This window comes from Eulemur rufifrons, chromosome 15 (genome assembly GCF_041146395.1).
Source record: "Eulemur rufifrons isolate Redbay chromosome 15, OSU_ERuf_1, whole genome shotgun sequence".
Taxonomy (NCBI): domain Eukaryota; kingdom Metazoa; phylum Chordata; class Mammalia; order Primates; family Lemuridae; genus Eulemur; species Eulemur rufifrons.
In genome coordinates, this window is record NC_090997.1 from 101,478,604 (window position 1) to 101,498,957 (window position 20,354).

Sequence of the window (20,354 nt, forward strand, 5' to 3'; positions counted from 1 at the left end):
TAAGGTGGTTTATTGTGTCTCTTAGGCACAGGCATTCTGTGTTTCTTACCTGCATCAAATAAGCTTGGAATGCCTTGTCTGTGACGATAGTTTTGTTTTTTATTTTAGGTACCCAGAAAAATGTAACGCAATGTATTGTGACCTCTGACTGCACACTTCACACACCTTGTGCCATTTATTTCTCACCATAACCCTGTGGGATCGGTACAGTTTTTTTCCAGTTAGACCCTGGCACAGCTAGTGAGTAGCAGAACCGGCATTTGAATCCAGGTCTGTCTGAGTCCCAAGCACAGATCCTTAGCTCACACAGCGCCTCCGTCTACACGGCTGTCCTGCCACAGACATTGTCTGCCCTCCTGAGAATTATCTTGCAGAACTGGTAGGAGATAGCCATTTCACCCCAAGGCGTGTGGTGTTAAAGAATGAGATTGTGTAACCTTTACTGCCAGGCAAAGACCACATCTAGTCAAGACAGATCTTCTGAGGATTCCCTGTCTCCTTGGGCTGGGACACGTGGCAACTGACTCTGGCAAAGTACAAGCTGGTGCATTATTAACTAAACATGAGGCAGGAGAGTGCTCTGTGAGCTTTGATTTATTTGGTATCTTGAAACCAGAACTGCAAAAAAAAAAAAAAAATGAATTAACTTTGAAGTAATTTATTATGTCTGTCCTTCTTGATTTTAGGGAAGTTTAATTAGCATTAACAGCACTTGTACAGAGATGGGCAATTTTGACAACGCTAATGTCACCGGAGAAATCGAATTTGCCATTGGTTATTGCTTCAAAAGCCATTCTTTAGAAATATGCATCAAGGCCTGTAAGAACCTTGCCTATGGAGAGGAAAAGAAGAAAAAGTGCAATCCGTAAGTTTTTTTGTTTTTTTTTTAAGTTTGACATATTCTAAAATTTAAATGAAAAAGCAAAAGTCCAAGAATAACCAAGACAATTGTAAAAATGAACAAAAGAGAAAAGAGTTCAGTAAGTATTACAAAGCTGTAGTAATTCAAATAAAGTGTTCTTGATGCAAAAATCAAGTAGGTCAACAGAGCAGAATCAAAGTCCAGGTGCAAACCTTAGCATATATGAAACCTCATATTACCAAGGAGTGTCTTTGTTTGTTCTGAGAAGCCCAAGATCAAGGTGCTGGCAGCTCTGGTGTCTGGCGAGGGCCCTCTTTCTGGCTCACAGATGTCTGTCTTCTTGTGTCCTCGCATGGTGGAAGGGACAAGGCAGCTCTCTGGGCCCCCTTTAGGAGGGCACTGATCTTGTTCACGAGGGCTCCACCCTCATACAGAATCACCTCTCCTAATAACATCCGTTGTGGGTTGGGCATCAACATGTGATGGGGGGGTGGGACATAAATATTCAGTCTATTACAAATCAATGGGGAAAAGATAGACTTTCATAAATGTTGTTGGGAAATTTGAGTTTTCATACAGGAAGAACAAAATTAACATCATGCCCCACACAATCCATAAACAGATTAAAAGTTTTTCCAACTGATAAATATGAAGTGGTTTATCACCATTATTTTAATTGCATTTCCCTGATTACTAACAGAGATGAGCAACTTTTTCTGTATGCATGGGCCACTTAAGTTTCCCCTTCTGTGAACTTTCTGTTCATATCTTTTGCCTGTTTTTCTGTTGGATTGTTTATCATTTTCTTATTTATTTACAAGAGTTTTTATTTATTTTATTTTTTAATTAATTAATTAATTAATTTTGTTAGTGACAAGGTCGGTCTCTGTCACCCAGGCTGGAGTGCAGTGGTGTGATCATAGCTCACTGCAGCCTCGAACCCCTGAGCTCAAGCGATCCTCTCTCCTCAGCCTCCCAAAGTGCTGGGATTACAGACATGGGACACTGCTCCCAGCTGAGAGTTTTTTTATAAAACCTATTTGGAATAGATTTTTAAAAATTCTTTATTGATTGTATGTATTGTACATATCTTCTCCCAGCCATTACTTGTTTTCTAACTTGCTTATGATGACTTTTCTTGAAGAGAATTTACTATCAAATTTATCGGCTTTTTCTTTAAAATCTCTGCTTTTTGTGTATGGAAGAATTCCTGTACCACCCAAAGGTTATAAATACATTCTTCTCTGTTTTCCTGTAGTAGAATTTTTTCACACTTAGACCCTTTCACGTTAGAACTGGATTTGATTTTCTGCATGTGTGGTTTAGGCAGGGACCTCATTTTTGCCTTTCTTTTTCCTACATGGAAAACTTTGAGCACACTGTTTTAATTACCAGCTAGTGGGTGACCGTGGGAAAAGAAATGCATTGTCGGTTTAATCAAACTCTCCTCTGCTCTGCTCTGCAACCTTCAGTAGCTCCTCTGTACCAGACAACTTGCGGACAAATTGCTGTAGCACTTATGGTTCCCCAGGCAGAATCTCTCCTGTCTTTCTAGTCTTAACTTCTGTTGTTCCACGTGCCCCAGGACAACTATAGTCTGTGTTCAAGTATCCCCTGACTTTTATATTTCAAAATTTGAGGGATGCACTTAGAGCTGTGCTTATATTTTAAAAGAAGAAAAGTTTAAAATGAGTTATTTAAACCTCCACCTTAAAATGTTAGAAAAAGAAGAACAGATTAGTCCTAAAGTAAGGATGGAAATTGTAAAGATAAGAAAAATCAATGAAGAAAAAAAATCAATGAACCCAAAGGTGGTTCTTTGAAAAGATTAGTAAAATCGATAACTCCCTAGCTAAATTTATCCAGGTTAAAAATAAAAGAGAGAATACACAGATACCAATATCAGGAATGAAAGAAGAGACAGCACGACAGAACTTACATTAAAGAATAATAAGGGGATATTATGTAAAATGTTTTGCCAATCAATTTAACAACTTAGATGAAATGGACACATTCTTAAAAGACACAAATAACCAAAGCTGACAGGAGATGAAGTAGAAAACCCGAATAACCCTGTATCTGTTAAAGAGATTGAATTCCTAATTTGGCATTACCTAGCACAGCTGAAACTACCCTGTCACTGCTGGTCACGTGACTAGAGAAACTCTTGTACATGTGCACCGTGAGCATAGCAGAAAACTAGGACATGAGACACATGCCCCTCGGGAGGGTAAGTGTGGTATATTCATACCCTGGAATAAATAACATGCAGGATTAGAAATGAGTGAGCTGTAGCTACACACAACAACGTAGATGGATTTCAAACATTATACTGAGTGGAAAAAAGCAAGTTACAGAAGAATGCATATAGAATGATCCCATTTATAAAATAGGGCAAACTAAGCAGTAGATTGTTTGAGGAGATACATCAAAATGGTGAAACCATAAAACCAAGGGAATGATAAATATAAAATTCAGTGTGGTTATTGCCTGGCTCTGGGCAGGATTAGAGAGGGGAAGTCATCGATAATGTTTCCTAAACCGGGGGCGGGTGCATGGGTGTGTGTTTTATTGTAACGCTTCAAGCTTTCCAGGTATATTTTATATATTTTGGTTTACATGTGTGAGATCCTATAATGATCAACAACTTAAGAGTAAATGAACAGGGAGGAATGGGAGACAGAGAGTTTTGAGTATTTTTTCAAGAAGCTTAACTGAAAAGGAGGAGGAGGCCTAAGACCGAGGCCACAGGAGGGACAGAGGTAGAGGGAGGGGGATTGTTATTTTGTACTTGGGGAGGTTGAGCCTGTTTCCAGCCTGTGAGGCTAGGGCACGGGCTGCTGGTGGTGATGTCCCTGCCATCAAAGAGGCTGCTGGGGGAGCCATGAAGGGCAGTCTGGGGGCCAGTGTGGAGAGGTCAGCCTAGAACAGGACAGGACAGGACACGTCTTCCTCTACGCTCGGATTTCAGGGCCAGACAAGTGCAGACGGAGCCATCTGCCCCTCTGTCCCGCTGTGTGTGGCCTCCAGACTCGGCGGGGAGGGCCCATGGAGGCCCCCTCTCGGCAGGAGGCAGGAGTGCAGTCTTTGAGGCCCCCACACGGAAAAGCAGAGTGTGAGGCAGGTGTTTTCTTGCAGGTTGGGGGTGGTGATGGGTGGAGGTGGAAGGAGGGACTAGAGAATCTCCGGCCTTCACCAAATGGCAGGGGACGAGGGCTGTAAATTCTAGGAGCAGGGCATGAGGAAGGCTCCACACCCCCAGGAATATTCCAGAGGAGTCTGTAGCCAACACGTGGCCAAGACTGTGTGCGTTAGAAGCTGTCCACACCAGCACCGCTGCTCCCTGATGGTCACGGTCACGAGGCCCTTGCTGTGGACTCGCAGCCCTCGGGAAGCCGCGTCGGGAAAGCGCAGACGTGTGGAGTCCGCTCCTCCCCAGCGCTTCCTGCGGCCCCTTCCCCTGCCCTGCGCTCACGCTGTCCTGTGTTTGGCCACCAGGTACGTAAAGACCTACCTGCTGCCTGACAGATCCTCCCAGGGAAAACGCAAGACTGGAGTCCAAAGGAACACGGTGGACCCGAGCTTTCAGGAGACCTTGAAGGTACCTGCCGCGCCAATATTCACGTGCCGGGTCCTCCCCATCCCAGGCTGGGTACGGGGCAGAGTCCGGCGGGTGGTTCTTTGGGCTCAGTCGGTCAGATGTAAGTGCAGACACCTACACTTTTCTCCCTGGCTCTGTCAATCAGAGGCAAGTTGGTAGGAAATAAATTTCAGCCCTTTGTACGGGAAAAGTGCAGAGTCTGCTGGACTAGAGAATGGCTTTTGATTAATGATTTCTGAGAAAACAGTGAAAAAGAACCCGGCTGCCACTTTGTCTCAGGCTAACAACGGCGCACAGGGTAATTTTAAAAATTGCTTTGTCTCACTGAATTTTTATGACTGTCAGAGAGGCATCTCGAGCAGAGTACCCTGAAAGTTAAACGACTGAGTTGCTGTCTTTGAAAAGTGGCCCTTTGTTATAATCTCTGACAAACCAAGGTTTCTTCTTATTTCATTATGAAATTATCATGTTGTGAAAAAAAGAATAAAGGAATTATCTAGATTTTCACGATCTTTGATGCTAAGAAACGTGGTTTATGGTTGAGGGCAGAGATGGGGCCCGGTGCTCTGATTTGGGGCTGGGGCCGAGGTCTGGAGTCTGTGGCAGGCCCCAAGCGGGGACACGACACAGTCCGGGCTGGGCAGCCAGAGACCCGATGCTCTCACGCCTGGGACAGGAGAGGGCTTTGTCTGCCTGCCTTGGCAAGGAGGGGCGTTTGTGAAGTGCCAGCCAGGGGCCATCTGGGCAGCTGGCACAGAGCCCTGCATTCGTTAAATAATAATAGCCATTGTTTCGTGTGCCCTTGCTGTGGCCAAGTGCTGTATTTGCAGCCTGAGGGACGTATTAGAAGCCCCGTCTGCCCACGGGGAGGCTGGGACGCAGAGACTGCTTAGAACTGCAGCTCCTTCCCAGAGCTGACATGCAGAGGGATCCCCTGGGATTTTTTTGAAAATGCGGTTCTGATTCAGCGTGTGGGCCAGCCTTTCCCACGAGCCCGGGCTGCGGAGCTTATATCTAAAATTATTCGTCAGAAGTTTAATTAAGGTATTTTGTGCTAAGCAGAGGCTTATGACGTGAGATAAACAGGATTAACTATACTCTAGATAATTAGGTATATAGTCTGATCTTAAAAGTTTTACCTACCTTATTTGAAATGCATACAGAATCTCAAAGAAATCACTTCAAATTTTTATCCATGGGTTTAATCCAGTATATTGTGAATATTCTGTGATCCTGGGAAACTTCCAGATACATTTAAGAGAATCAACACCTCTAATCTATCCCGAGTTCAGAATGTCCCAGCACCGCCAGCCTCGTCCTCATGTGCGAAGGGAAGGCGGGAAGATGGGGGAACCGATCCCTCATTGTAAAAGTCCCACAGAAACCAGTATTTCACGTCACCCCTTGTTTGGCACCAGGGGGTACTTGCCCCTGGCCTGAGTCATGGGCTGAGGTTCAGAGGGGCGGGTAGGGCCGTGAGAACTGTCTCCAGCCGGGATTAAGGAACATGCGTGTGAAAGTTGGGGACCTAGACAGTGATACCCAGCTTCTCGGGGAGCCTTTCTGGACTCCAGGGAGACTTGCACCCCATTTGAGACCACTGTCACCGGGGCCTGGGGAGGATGAAATGAGACGCCAGGTCTGGGCGACACTGGTCATTGCCTTCCCCTGTTTCTCCAGTGTCCCTTACACTCTGTACCCAGTAGAGCCTGGGGCAAGCCTTGGGGACCTAATGCAGTCATGGTCCCCCAAAGGGAGTAGTCCTGTTTGTCAGAAAGGGGTGAGCACTGGGCAGGACCCCGGGAGAGGCATGTGAGCGTCCGAGGGAGTCACCCGGGGCTGCCCGAGTGGCTGCAGCAGACGTGGCCCTGCCTGGCCTCGCTGCTCGGAGGGAACCGGCTCCCTGCCTGGCGTGGGGCCGGGACCTGGGATGACCAGGTGGAGTCGGAGTTTGTAGACAGAGGGAGGAACGTGTGCGGCAGGGTGGGAGAGGTTCCATGGACTTGAGAGGGAAAACAGACTAAAAATTAGCCAGAGGCAGTAGAAAAGGGAATGTGGCCCAGGAAATTCTGACCTTAGGGGCCACAAGTCATCCCAGCAGGGAGGACGCCAGCGAGGAAGCCAGCCCGGGGACGGCAGAAGTGTGGACAGAGCCTGGGGAGGCAGAGGGGTCCTGTTTCCGTCTTGTCCCTCGGTTAGAAAGATGGCCAAAGGTGGCCCCACGGAGCTGACCTCCACAGGCAGACTGTGTGTCCAGCCTCAGCGCGACGCGGGGCCGAGGAGTCAGGCTCAGGCTGGGCGTGGCGGCTGAGCCGGGCCGTGGTGACAGCTGACATGAGAGAGGGCCACTGGATTCCCGAGCTTCTGTGTTTTCACCTGCAAATTGGTGGTTAATAACACTGACCTCATAGGATGCTCGAGAAAGCTAACGATGGATGTATCTAAAAAGCCTGGCGCAAAGTAAGGGTTCAGTAACTTACAGCTTTTGCTCGTTAGTGAGAAAATCCAGTAGGCTTAAAACGAGGCCCTTGGAGGCCGAGGTGGAGTCAGCCGGCTCTGTGGTATTGCCACCCCCCTGGGGAGTGGGGACAGTTCTTGAGAAGAGAGAGTCCCCCGCCCTGACTGCACCAGGACCCCAGCTCCCACCGGTTTTGGGCTCAGCCTGCGGAGGGAGCCCCGGCGGCCCAGGAGCCACTGACCCTGTCTGCTCTGCCTCTGCAGTACCAGGTGGACCCCACCCAGCTGGGGACGCGGCGGCTGCAGGTCTCTGTGTGGCACCTGGGCACACTCGCCCGGAGAGCGTTTCTTGGAGAAGTGATCATTCCCCTGGCCACGTGGGACTTTGAAGACAGCGCGACACGGTCTTTCCGCTGGTATCCGCTCAGGGCCAAGGTGATGTCTGGTTTGGGACTGAGTGCCCCTCACCCCCACCGTGAGAATTAACTCGCTTTCCAGAGAGACCAGGAGAGAAAACCCATCTAGCAAGATTTGGCCCCAAGCCATAGTGCGGGTCACCTGGCCTGCTGGCTGTGACTTCGAAATAAGAACTCTGCAGGCAAGAAAAGGCTCAATGTCGAGCTTTCCTGGGTGGGTTAGGCTGAGGGTTTTCTTTGACCTGCCCGGGTTTGTTCAGGAGCCCGAGCGGCTCCACCCTCAGCCGCACACGCCGGCCTGGCAGCTGGTGGGCTCTGCAGTCTGCCTGGGGGCCACCATGGGTTGTTTCTGGACTCCCAGCCCCAGGTGCTCCCAAAGCAATAATAGGTGACAAATGCCATCAGGAAGGCAGATCCCAGCCCTGACTGGGACATGGGGTCCCATGTTCCTGCTCTGGGCTCGCACAGCAGGAGGTAGGCGGCAGCTGGGTGGGCAGAGGCCGGGAGAGAGGAGCTGGCCGTGTGTGATTTAGTTAGGATCAGTGCACGCCGTGCTGGTGCTTCTCAGTGACGCTGCTTTGCACATTTCTGTGCCAAGATCCAAGGCAGAGAGTCCTGTGACACCGTGAGGGAGCAAACATCTCTTTAAGAAATGACAGCAGGAGGCACCACTCCCCTCGCCCACGGGGCCACAGCAGCAGGGCACAAGTGCCATCTGGCCTCTTGTCCTGTCTGAAGCCAGCACAGCTGGGATTCATGATGTCTCTGCTGGGAAGCTTTTCTGGTTTCCAGCCACCATGGAGTGAAGCCGAGGGCCCCTTCCTGGGAGCCGCCTGTCCCACCTCCTGCCATGGTCCTGGCTGCTGCTTGGGGCTGCACCTGCACCCACCGTCGCCCCTGCTGCTCTTCTCATTCCCGAGTCCACGCTCAGACCTCCCCTGCCAGTGTCTCCTGGCATGTGCTCCCTACCCAGGGCGGCCCGAGACATCACTAAATCCCATCCCCTCCAGGAAGCCTTTCCTTGCTGGCCCCTCCAGAAGTGGTCTCCCTTCTAGGACCCAGTCCTGGGGTGCCCTGCCAGTCTTTCCCCACTCAGGATCTAGTACCAGGGTGCCCCGCCATCTCTGTGCCTCCTCTTCAGCCTTGGTGTCTCATCACTCCTGCCCAGCCGTGCTGAAATAGCCCGTGTCTGGCTCCTGTGCCTCTCACTGCCCCTGCCTGTCCTCTCTCCGGGGAGCACAGCTCCTCCAGGGTGCCCTCCCCAGTTCCCTGCCTGGACTCTCCGTCAGACCGTGAGTCTTCTTGCGCTCCACCTCTCCCACCCCGCTGCTGTCAGCCTGAAGACAAGGCCTGGAGCGTCTCTGGCCCACACCTAGCACAGTGCCTGGCATAAGATAGGCCACCAAGGCTTGTCACACCAAGCCTGCCTTGGCAAGTGAGTGAGAAGCGGTGAGCACCAAGCTAGGAGGTACTCTGTTCCCTGTGCCAGCCCTGGGGGCTTGGGCAGGAGGGGGCCGTGGGGCTGGGCTGAGTTTCCAGCCGCTGAGGGTGGAGGCAGCCGTGTCTCATTTGGCACCCGAGGGCCAGGAGAGCTATGTCACGCAGACGGAGCCTGCCCACACGGGCTCCCGGAGTCCTAAGTCCTCCATGGTTAACTGCGAGGGTGGCTTCTCACTGCGGGGGGCCTGTAGCGTACTGAACATATCTAGACCCCACCCAGTACCCAGTATGCTTCTCCCACCCCCCTGGGTGAAAGAGTGATTAGATTTCAGGATCATCTCTTCTCTGGGCCCTTCCTTCGCTTTCTGGCAAAATCGCTCATGACCAGAGAAGCCACCACAGTAGGCAGGGAGGTGCCCCTAGAGGGTTGGGGACAAGGTAGGGACAAACTTGCCACCCCCTGTGGCGTTGGGCAGAGTCTGCAACCCCCTTGTGCTCCAGCACCTGCGGCAGTCCTTGCTATGGAAGGGTAACTTGAATCAATAATCACTGGGGTTGGGGGTTTGAGTTTATTTACCTTTTGCAAAGTCGGGCTGCATCCAGCTTTCCTAGGGCCTCGTAATGGGAACAGGCAGTGCCCTTTGAGCCCTCCCTGCCACCTCAGGCCTGTCCGCCTCTGGTGTGGTGGGGCCGCAGGGCTGTTCCTCCCCGTGTTGGGAGTGGAGAGAGTGGGACATGCCTGCTCGATCCAGGGCTCTTCTGGGCCTGAGAGGTTTTGCAGGGCTCTGTGGACAGAGCTGAGGCAACCAGGAGCCCAGAAGCTTCTAGGGGTCTGGGGAATCCTGCCTCTGAGCTCTGCCTCTGACCCCCAGGCTGAGAAATGCGAAGATGGCGTTCCTCAGAATAATGGAGAACTTGCAGTCCGGGCTAAGTTGGTCCTCCCTGTAGGACCCAGAAAACTCCAGGAGTCTCAAGAAGGTAGGCGGTCTCTAGTCCCATGAACATTTGTCACTGTCCCCAAAACCTGGAGAAGCAGGCAGGCTGAGAGGTGGGCAAAGTGTGTTCTAGCATTTCCTTCCTGCTGCCCCGATCCTGCCCTCCTGCCGCTCTCACGGAGCTGCGGGGTCGGCCTGGGAACGGCTCTCTGGAACCCACAGCTTGGGAGGGCAGGGCACCAGAAGCAGACAAGGCCTCTGATGCCCACTTCACACTGCTCTGGGGACGCCCAAGGGACAGGTTCGATGGTCTCTGGTGAAGTGGAGGCCCTGCTTGAGGAGGGGACGCTCCATGACAACGTGTGTCGTGGGTGGGAAGTTGCCTCTTTCGGAACCAAGAGCGCATCTCAGGGCACTGGTACCTGCAAGGCTCAGAGTGGATTCACCCCTGCTCCCCCGTCGCACAAGCCGCTGCTCCCAGCAAGAGAAGCAGTTCAGGCCGGGCGTGGTGGCTCACGCCTGTAATCCTAGCACTCTGGGAGGCCGAGGCGGGTGGATCGCTCAAGGTCAGGAGTTCGAGACCAGCCTGAGCAAGAGCGAGACCCCGTCTCTACTAAAAATAGAAAGACATTATATGGACAACTAAAAATCTATATACAAAAAAATTAGCCGGGCATAGTGGCGCATGCCTGTAGTCCCAGCTACTCGGGAGGCTGAGGCAGTAGGATCGCTTAAGCCCAGGAGTTTGAGGTTGCTGTGAGCTAGGCTGACGCCACGGCACTCACTCTAGCCAGGGCAACAAAGCGACGCTCTGTCTCAAAAAAAAAAAAAAAAAAAGAGAAGCAGTTCAGAGGACAGGCCCTGGGGGCTGATGGAGACTTTATTCCCTTAGATAGCTCGGGTCACGTGGAAAATGGGAGAGTGGCGAAGGAAGACGGGGAGAATGCAGTTCCCACGGGGCGTTGCAGGGACCTCCTGTTCCTGCAGGAGGAAACGCTTACTTCCCAGGCTCACGGACCACGGACCAGCAGCACCTCTACCCTTCCCAACCCCCAGCAGGGTCTTGGGCTTCCACTTTCCCAAAAACCACTGGCTACAACCAGACTAAAACTTGCACACCTCTCCTCTCCTTGGGCTCCTCTGTACTCCTGGGCTAGGACTTTAGCAGTCCCTCCACCCTATCCTGCTGCCTATGTGGCGGGACAGCGTGGGCAGGGCCAGCAGAGCCTTCTCAGGGGGACCTCGTGCCTCCCCCCATCTGCTGTCTTAGGGCCTGAAGGTGCTAACGGAGTGCTGAGCTATCAGTTTGGGGGTGATCGTGGCGCTGCACACTGATGTGTCAGGAGAAATGGGCTTGACAGTAAGTACTGTTTTCCTTCCAGGGACAGATCACCTGTCACTTAATGGTCAGCTCTGTTTGGTAGTGCTGGGAGCCAAGAATTTGCCTGTGCGGTCAGATGGTACCTTGAACTCATTCGTGAAGGGGTAGGTATTGGATGTAACCAAACTTCTTTATTGATGATCGAGTACACATATGGCATGGCATAGAACAGGCAGGGTTAAACTTGTCTTGTTTTAGCTTTCCTATGAAAAACTAATATAACACATTAATGAAATGACCCTGATTTCTAAGAATTCATGGGATGTAGACATGCTGGGGCTAGATTTGAAATAGTTCTTGTTCCATGAGTTAAGTCAGTTTTGAAATCAAGCATGGCAAAGTAGTGTGTTCCTTATCTGAACACGTCCTCTTGGATCAGCATTCGAAGGGGCGACTCTCCACACTGCACTCTTACTACGAGGGTGTTGGAACCTCTAAAGTAAACAGATGCCAGTGATTACTGTACTGAATTGCTACATCCACAGTCAGTGACCAGGGAAGGCCTGCGGGGTCAAGATAGAAGTGAGGTTGCTTAGCTCTGCATGGCCTTGGGCAAGTTACTTACCTGAGTTTATTTTCCTGAGAACCATGGGCAGTAGGCACACCCAGGAGGAGATTCAGGTGCAGCCACGGGGCCTCAGAAGCCCAACTTACCCTTTATATTCGGCTCCAAGAGAAATCTGGGATGTCCTAGCGAAAGGTCCTGGAGCGTCTTGGGATCCCTACTCTAGGTCCCCGTGTAGGATGCTGATTTTGTAGCGGATTTAGTGCTTTCTTAGCCCTGCTGGTCTGTAAGCATCCCTGGGGAAGGGAGGCTGCGTGGGGGGCAGTTACTGCAGGGCTGTGTTTCCCTCCTTCAGTTGTCTCACCCTGCCTGACCAACAAAAGCTGAGGCTGAAGTCCCCAGTCCTGAAGAAGCAGGCTTGTCCCCAGTGGAAACACTCCTTTGTCTTCAGTGGTGTGACCACGTCTCAGCTGAGGCAGTCAAGCTTGGAGTTGACGGTCTGGGACCAGGCCGTCTTCGGAGTGAACGACCGCCTGCTGGGGGCAGCCAGACTTGGTTCAAGTAAGTCTAAGACACTCGTCGGGTCCAAACAGCATTGCTTATCCCACGTGATCCTACATGGAAACCACAAAAAGAGAAAAATGCTTCCACAGTGGCAGCGACTTAACTGGCTTGGAAATTGCCTGACCTGCCATAGATGGAAATTCCTAAGACTAGTTCTTACTTTACAACTGACCGATAATGCAGCAAGCTATTTTGACAATTTAAATCAGATTTAGATCGGCCAAAAAAACACAAAAATTATAGGCCTCAAAATAGGCTACGTACAGTATTTGCTTTTGTTTCTGGCATCGATCATAAAAGGATTATTTTCTTAAAGGAATATATCTTCTTAACTCAAACAAACAGCAATTCAGAAAGAACTTCATTAAGGTGGGACAAAATAGCAATGCCGTCCAGAGTTGCTCAGCAGTGGTGCCGCTGGCACTGTGGGTGGACCAGCCTTTTGCTGGGGGGACGTCTGTGCCCTGGCCACTCCCTGCTGGTTGCCAAGCATTGCCCCCCAAACACTACAGTGACCAAAAACAGCCCCCCGCAAGAACCTCCATCCAAGAACCACCGAAGATAAATAAGATTAAATTACAACTTTTTAAAGGGCTATTGTCCAAAGCATACGTTCTTCCTCTGAGCAACCAACCCCCGGCCCCATGTGGGATGGGTCAGACCCAGCCACAGCCTCGCCAGTGTATTGAGACTGTCCCCTGCGCTGGTGGAGAACCAGCCTTACCAAGCCAGAGTCCTGGCCTCACTTGTAAACCACAGGAGAGGAAACTGCTCCGGGTGTGTGGGGCCTCGCAGTACCTGAGGAACGCCTGAGCCCTTCCCTTCTCAACACCGGCTCTGCTTACTCCTCAGTAGTTGGCGTTTTAATGTGGTCTCGAGTTGAGCTGACAAAATTCCTAAAAAGCTGAGAGAAGGGACAGGGAAGGTGTCCTCACCCACCGTTACTAACGTGTCCCACTCACGCTGCAGAGGGAGAGGCGCTCGGCGGCATGGACTCGTGCTCACGATCAAAGCTTCAATGGCAGAAAGTTCTTTCCAGCCCCAACTTGTGGACTGACATGACACTTGTCCTGCACTGAGGTGAAGGCGCCACAGCCCCAGGCTGAATGGGTGAGAAGCGCTGCATGCCTGCGAGGGGCCACAGCTGGGTAAGACCCTCGGGACAGTCTCCACCTGCAGTCATGTGGCTAACGCAGCCGGTATCTCTGTGTCTATTTAAGTTAATCTGAGACATGGAAAATGGCCAGATTTCAATAAATGTTCAGTTGCTGTGTCTCCCAGAGCTTGTCGAATAGTGACAATTACAGCTTTGTCACGTGCACTTGGAAGAGGCGGCAGCGGCTGGTGATTAAGATCCTGCCTCCTCTCCTGTGGACAGTCGTTTCCAGAGCGGGCCGGCCCACAGGGTGTGGGAGACCGGGCGGCTCTGTGACGGCCCGCCCAGCCCTTCTATTTATAGGTCTGCGGTGTGGGATTCATGTGCATGTGACGGCTTAACCGACAGGGAGAAAGAAAGCACATGAAAAGGAAGGACATGAGTGAGCAGAACCAATGGCTCATGGAAACTGATGTCCTCACGGCTTTTCAAGGCTGCTCTGGTTCCATCCCGCAAAGTTCTTCTGGTGGAAATGCAGAGATCAGAGTCCCTTCGTGGCTGGAGTCTGAACGGTCATTATAGTGTTTTGCGTATTTTCCAAACAAGTAGCTCTGACAGAAGACTGGAGTGTGCATAGTCAATTACATGCACAAAGAACACTAACTCATTTTTACAGATGTGATTATAGCAGTTAATCAGCTTATCACTGCCCTCACATCAGATCAAGTGCTGTGGTTACATGGTTTTAATAGGTAATTCTTTTATTATTCTGTAAAAGGTAACAAAATATACAGAACGAAACTTTCCCTTTTTAAAACTAATGTTACAAACCCACGTTATCAGTTATAAATACTATACTCTAGAGCTGATCATTAATTAGGCATAAGTCCAACAATGTGTTCTTCTGTTAAGCAAACCCCCCCCCAAAAAAAAAACACATTTAAAAAAGTTTCTCCAAGCGTGTCCTCCTGCAGAGCTCAGCTGAGTGCACGCCGCGGCTCTGCCACGAGGAGGGAAATAATTTGTGTGTGTGAGTGCTTCACATGCAATCTTAATTTTCACCCCTCAAAACACATAAATATACAAAGATGGATCCTTCATAGAAATCAAAAAATCAATTTGAGTTCATTTCAAATACAGAAAAAGTATGGCACAGATTTAAGCCACGATGTGGTTTTCTTTAATGATACTGAATCTTGTATCACACAGGTCAGCGTGAAGTTACTCATACTTTATAGGCACTTTCCTTAATTCAATCAGTCCTACTCCAAGCACAATACAGAAGTGATTCAATAATAATCATAAAAATCAGGCCTGTTTGGCACTATGATACAATTGTAGACAATAAACCAGGGAAGCTTCCACTGGTTCCCAGCCCAGAATATTTCTGCCAGGATAAATGCTCTCTTTTTAAAGGACCTGGGATGCGATAAGGGGGTTCCTAGATTTGGAGTACTAAAGATACAAGCGTGACAAGGCTGGCAATGGCCCTCGAAGCAGCGTGCTGCCAAGTGCCCTACTGCCCTTGGTCCTGGCCGTTACATGGCCTCAAACTCATCGATCCGCTGCTTGGTGTTGCCCTGCCGGATCTGCCGCAGAGTCTTGTACTTGTCCCGGCCTTGCCTCATGTTCTCATTGTGGATGATGTCATTGTGGGTCCTCTTATTCTCATCTCTGGCCTGGGACAGCTCATTGCTCAGCGTCTGCAACATAAAGCAGCATGGGTCAGGTATCTCCCTCTCCACCTGGTGCGGCTGGGCAGCCAGACCGCTCCCCCCAGGAAAAGTGGGAGGGACAGGGGGTGCTGGGCCAGCTGATCTGGTTGCCCTGTCTGAAGTGCAGCAGACCCACTGGGCAGGGCCCACGCCTCACCAGCAGCTGCCGCTGCACACGCTCGTTCTTCTCAGCTTCAGTGATGCGCTTCTCCTCATTGCGGTCATCCAGGATGCCCTCGCTGGACAGCTCGGCGCTGTAGCCCGTAGACTCTGCACCCTCGTCCTGCAGGCCCTCCTGGACATGGTAACCGACTGGCTCGTACATGGGGGGTGGCGGGGGTGGGGGGGCTGTCATCGCCAGGTGCAGCTCCTCCTTAGTCTTCACCAGGTCATCCTGGGCTTCTCTGGCCTTTTGAAAGCAAATTAACAGACAAGTGAGAACTTCTCACCCAGAACCTGTGGGTGCGGACCTGTGGACCATTTCTTTTAAGAAGGGGCCCCCATCCACTCCTGGTGAAGAAAAGAACGGTGACACGACACCAGAGCCTGGATACTTTTTAAAGTACCATTTCTTTTTTTCTATCTATAATCCTAGTATATGTTCATTAATGTTTTTTTCAAAAATGTACACAGAGCAATAAACACAAATCCTCCAGCTACTGGAGGGTCGCTAGTAAGGTGCTGGTGTGCACCGTGCTCTCTCCTTGGGGGCTGTTACCTATTAAGCACTTGCCCACCCACCACTGCCAGGCCCTCCAACATGTCCACACAGCACACACACTCCATCCCACCCCTGGAGATGAGCTTTGTATCTGCTTTTCACTTAATTCCTTATAATGTATATACTCTCTCCAAAAACCTAAGAATTGAAGTCTTCTGTTTGCAACTTGGCTTGGGAAGTAGGCATAGGAGATGGAAGAGAAGCAAGAGGGTGGCACCAGGCCAGAGGTGGCAAGGATAGAGGGGAGATACACCCCCAGAAGGGGACCACCACAGAGGAGGAAGCCACACGGGGAAAGGACAGGCTCGAGGGTCTGTAAGGGGACAGGAACCTCCCAAGGCTTGGCGTAAGTCTACAACGTGCACCATCCCCAACCTCCTGTGCTTTCCTGGAGACAGCAGGACCACAGGTGGAGAGACAGCTTTACATATGGCAACCTTACAAGCTGAGTATTGCCCCCATTCTGCAGTAAGGAAACTGAGGCTCAGAGAGGTGTGGCTCCTTGAGCCTGGGCTCACCTCCTGGTCAGTAGGCCTTTCCACAGTGCCCGGCTGTATTTACCAGCTGTCAGGAGGCCTTGTTTCTGGTGATGCGACCTCATTGCAGGGGGTACCCATATAATTGGATTTAAAACCAGTTCTTGACTGGGGGCTGTCTGATCACAGCTGAACAGTTCGGGGTGGTCAGGGCAAAGCGGGTGGAAGTGACTAAGGAATTCATTTCTCTCCTAATCTAACTGGCACTGACCAGTGCACAAGGTCAAGCCCATTCCTGTGGGGATTTCTGCTTCACCAGCACAGCCGGCAGTGGCAGGATTATGAAGCATCCCAGAAGCTTCCAATGGGACCTGCCTGCTGAGCCAGCACCCACCCATCCCCAGCGCAGGCAACGTGCCCAGTGGCCACAAGGGAGCCACGCACTCACCCTGTGCTGCCACTCTTCGACCTCATCCTCCTTGCGCCTCCTGGCCTCCTCCAGGAGGGCAATCTTGGCAGTGTACTCTGCAAGCTCCGCAGCCTGAGAAGGGAATGGAACCCTTTCAATAGAGTCCATTTGTGAATAAACATTCATGCTGGGGAACAGCCTCTGCCCTGTCCCTCTCTCTTTCCCTAAGGCTGGCAGGACCCACCAGTGCCACCCCCTCCCTGGGTGTCTCTCTGGATGCCTCATCCACCCGCCGTGGGAGACTCAGACAACAGCACGGCCCCCTCCCCACCAGCTGCTTCACCCCTCAGCAGATCGGCTTTCAGTAATGAACATCATTACAAAACAGGTGTAGCTTTTTCGATCCCCAGAAGCAGCCTCTCTATAATTCAGCATCTTGAAACTCGGGGATTCCTACCAGCTGCTCCTGGCTCTTTATCTGATCCACTGCCTGTCTCTCCAGCTCCTCCTTGGCCCGCAGTGCAGCCACACGGTCAGCCTCTAGGCGCTCAGCCTCCTCCTGGGCCCGTTTTCTCTCCTCCTCCAGCTGCAAGGCTCTCTGAATCTGCTCTGAGAGTTCTGAAGAGAAGACACAAAGCCAGAGCTGCTCAAGCCCTCGGGCGCTGGGTGTCCTGGCCTTCTATTCCAGCCCAGGGGGGATCGAGTCAGATTGAGCATAGAAACCACACCCTAGACCACAAAGCCCTGGCCCAAGGTTGATGGAACTTCTTCCAGGATACTGGAGAGGAAGCACTTCATGGCTCATTCTGGTTGTTTCTATGACAACGTCCTCAAGGTGGTTGGAAACCACTGTACAAAGCTTGTCAGACGTGCCCTTGCCAGCTAGGTCTAACTCCTGCACCCTCCTGGCACCGCATGCTGCAGGTTGGTCCCTGCTGTGCATGGTCACCACCCGGCACTCTGCTTAGAACATAGCAACACCCTTTCAAAGTGTTTTAAAGGTGTCCAGTGAGTGTAGCTATCTCCCCACTAGACTGAAAACCCCTGGAGGCCCTAACCAACAACCACTAGAGCTGTCAAGGATGACTATGGAGGTTCTGGGGGTCTGGCTTTGGGTTTTAGCCTAGAAGTGTGAGGGGCAGTGTGGCCTGGCTCTGCCATTGACAGGCTGTGTGACTGGGCAAATTACCTCACTAAACCTCAACGTCCTCATCAGGAAAATAGGGTGATTCAGCACTTACCTCAAAGTACTGTGGGGGAACATTTAAAAAGACAATGTGCATAAAATAATTAGCTTGGAAGTTAATAAACTAAAGCAACATTTTCTAAAGCAATAATCATCTGATCATTTCTCTGTTACAAGTCTATACTTTGGAGTATCGTGTTAAACTGAGACACACATTCTTGGGAAGTTTTCCTTCTCGGTTGTGTGCTGCGCCTGTCTGTGGAAATATGTAACCAGACGTGCCACAAGCCGCCCCCATAGTAGTGCCTAGCTGACGGCAGCCCCACCTTTCTCCGCCTTCTTGGTTTTCTCCTCGTAGTCCTGCAGCCTGAGCATCAGCTCCTCCTTCTCACGCATCATCTGTTCTTTTTCTCTCTCAACAGTTTCTCTCCTTTTCTTCTCAGTTTCCAACTGCTGCCTGGTACAGGAAAAAGGTGGCACGGGAAAATTCAGACTCTAGCAGACAAGGGAGAAGTCAGGATTCCCCAGCAATCAGCGCCTGGGCCAAGGACCCAGCCCAGCATCCTGGCCAAGAGCTCTACACCCCGGCTCTCAGCCCATGTGATCCAAAGGAGCAGCTGTGCCTGGGTCATCCCCCTGTGGCTGAGTGAAGAGCCACAAGACCTGTCCTGATGGGCTAGGACTAAGGAGGTGGCAGCACGGACCCCAGCTCACAGAGAGTCCCTGCCCCCAACTCGGCCCAGAGCAGCAGCTCCAGCTGACGTCAGATCAGCACCCCGCAGCCACTGCTGAGGGCTCACGGCTCTGCAGACCTGGGTGTGTTTACCAGGTTTTGTTCCGCCAGGCTCCTCTGATTGGCACTGAGCACAGACACGCCTGGCTGCCCCCCAACCCCAGCTGGGAGGACACAGGCCTGCTCCACTCTGACTTCTGGCCACTCACCGCTCCAGCTGCTTCTGGTGCTTCTCCTCCCGGGCCTGGGCCTTCATCTGCTGCACCTCGATGGTGTCGGGCTTCCTGCGGCGCATGTACAGCTCATGGTTCCCCATGCAAAGCTGCAGGATCCTCTTGTTAATTCTCAGGCGAGGGGCATAGAACACAAAGTCCTACAAAGCAGAACAGGGTGGCTTGGACTCAAAGTCCTTCTTTTGGCTTTCTTCTCCCACACCACACTTCACAAAGGTCCAGACCTTTTCTAAAAGAACAAATGTAACAGAAAATAGGGACCTGCAAGTTTTCAGTACTGGGGATGCATATTCGCTGGGACAAGTAGAAGGAGTGCATGCAGTATGTGTGTGCATATGTGATCTCTGTGTGGATAAGCATGTGCATGCACGTGTGGTCTGGGTGTGGGTCCGTGTGTGTACATGTGGGTGTGTGGTCTCTGTGTAGGTGTGCACGTGCACACAGGCGAGCATGTGCGTGCCCGTGGGTGTGCGGTCTGTGTGCATGCACAATGAGACTCCAGTGAAACCACAAAGCTTTTCCCAGGCGAGGGCTCTCTCTGGGCCCTTTCAGCCCTGGGAGGCCCAACACCAGTGAGTCTCAGCACTACCTGTTCTTCCAGGGCCACCTTTCATGTTGTCCTCTCTACCCCTGCCCCATGTTTGCCTGGACTGCCTCTGCTTCTCCTATTCCAGCTTCCTGTCTCCTTTGCACAGCCTCTTGCACCCTGAGCTGCTACTAGCACATCGGCTAGGCCACTGCCCTGACTGCCATGCTAGCCTAGGAGCCCCGGCCCACACCAAGGCCCTTCTAGCTCTGGCCCCAGCCTCCCTCATGTTCACCTAAGCTGAGCTCTTGCATGCCTGCGAGCGCGCCCATTGTCCAATTCTGTCTCCACATGGGTGCCAGCCCCATTCCCATGCCCTGCTGTCCCATGCAGGAGCTTGCTGTGGTGTTACCATCCCTTCACTCCACCGACTCGTACCAGTGTCTCACTCCCATCATGCCATCAACTCTCGAGAGCAGGGGCCATGTCCAGTCATCTCTGTCTTCCCAGGACCATACCCAATTCTCAGTATTAGAGGAGCTCAATTACCACGTGCCAGTGACTGCTAGTTTATGCAGCATGGCCACTTGGGATCTCCACAGCCTCAGCGCCTTCAGCCATAAAGTGGGATGACAGTATCTAATGGGACTGTTGTGAGGATTAAATCAAATAATGTTTATAAGGTACTTGGAAAAGCATCTGGCACAATAAAAGCTGGCTGATACACAAAGTGGTCACTCACACAAAGTGGTCACTCACAGATTGCTAGCTGCCTTACAAAACTATAAAAGAAGGCTTCTGAGAAGAACAGAGTCACAGTGCTCAGGAATTTTATGACCAGTGACTGTAAACATTTAGGACGGCTGACAATCTTGGTTCCTGACTCCTTGCTACTATGACTAACTTACGGGACAGAAGAGGGAATGTGGTTTAGAAAGTGTCATAGAAAGTTACTTTACAATGCCTCTGTCTGCTTCCTTATAACCTTGGGGCCCTTGGCATCCAGATTCTGACCATTTAGACAAGGAAAGGGTGGCTGAAACAAAGAAATAGTGCGACACATGCCATGGCAACTTCTGAGACCTAAAAGAATACACT

General features: G+C 51.2%; 2 protein-coding genes across 3 annotated transcripts in view; one reads left to right on the plus strand and one right to left on the minus strand.

The window, feature by feature from the left end:
• The window catches only part of SYTL3 (synaptotagmin like 3), a 72,351-nt gene extending 58,708 nt beyond the window's left edge, over nt 1-13,643 (plus strand). For both annotated transcript variants that reach the window (XM_069488065.1, XM_069488066.1), the window contains 7 exons: nt 687-865; nt 4,361-4,463; nt 7,185-7,355; nt 9,649-9,754; nt 11,094-11,196; nt 11,953-12,158; nt 13,131-13,643. In XM_069488065.1, the coding sequence (XP_069344166.1) occupies nt 687-865; nt 4,361-4,463; nt 7,185-7,355; nt 9,649-9,754; nt 11,094-11,196; nt 11,953-12,158; nt 13,131-13,240 (978 nt within the window). In that variant the 3' untranslated portion in view covers nt 13,241-13,643. The remainder of the gene's footprint in view (nt 1-686; nt 866-4,360; nt 4,464-7,184; nt 7,356-9,648; nt 9,755-11,093; nt 11,197-11,952; nt 12,159-13,130) is intronic.
• Nucleotides 13,644-14,064: 421 nt separating this feature from the next.
• The window catches only part of EZR (ezrin), a 52,920-nt gene continuing 46,630 nt past the window's right edge, over nt 14,065-20,354 (minus strand). Inside the window, exons 9-14 of the mRNA XM_069487903.1 lie at nt 18,707-18,870; nt 18,091-18,221; nt 17,036-17,196; nt 16,618-16,710; nt 15,130-15,381; nt 14,065-14,960 (exon numbers count right to left, since the gene is read on the minus strand). Coding sequence (XP_069344004.1) covers nt 14,796-14,960; nt 15,130-15,381; nt 16,618-16,710; nt 17,036-17,196; nt 18,091-18,221; nt 18,707-18,870 — 966 coding nt within the window. The 3' untranslated portion in view covers nt 14,065-14,795. The remainder of the gene's footprint in view (nt 14,961-15,129; nt 15,382-16,617; nt 16,711-17,035; nt 17,197-18,090; nt 18,222-18,706; nt 18,871-20,354) is intronic.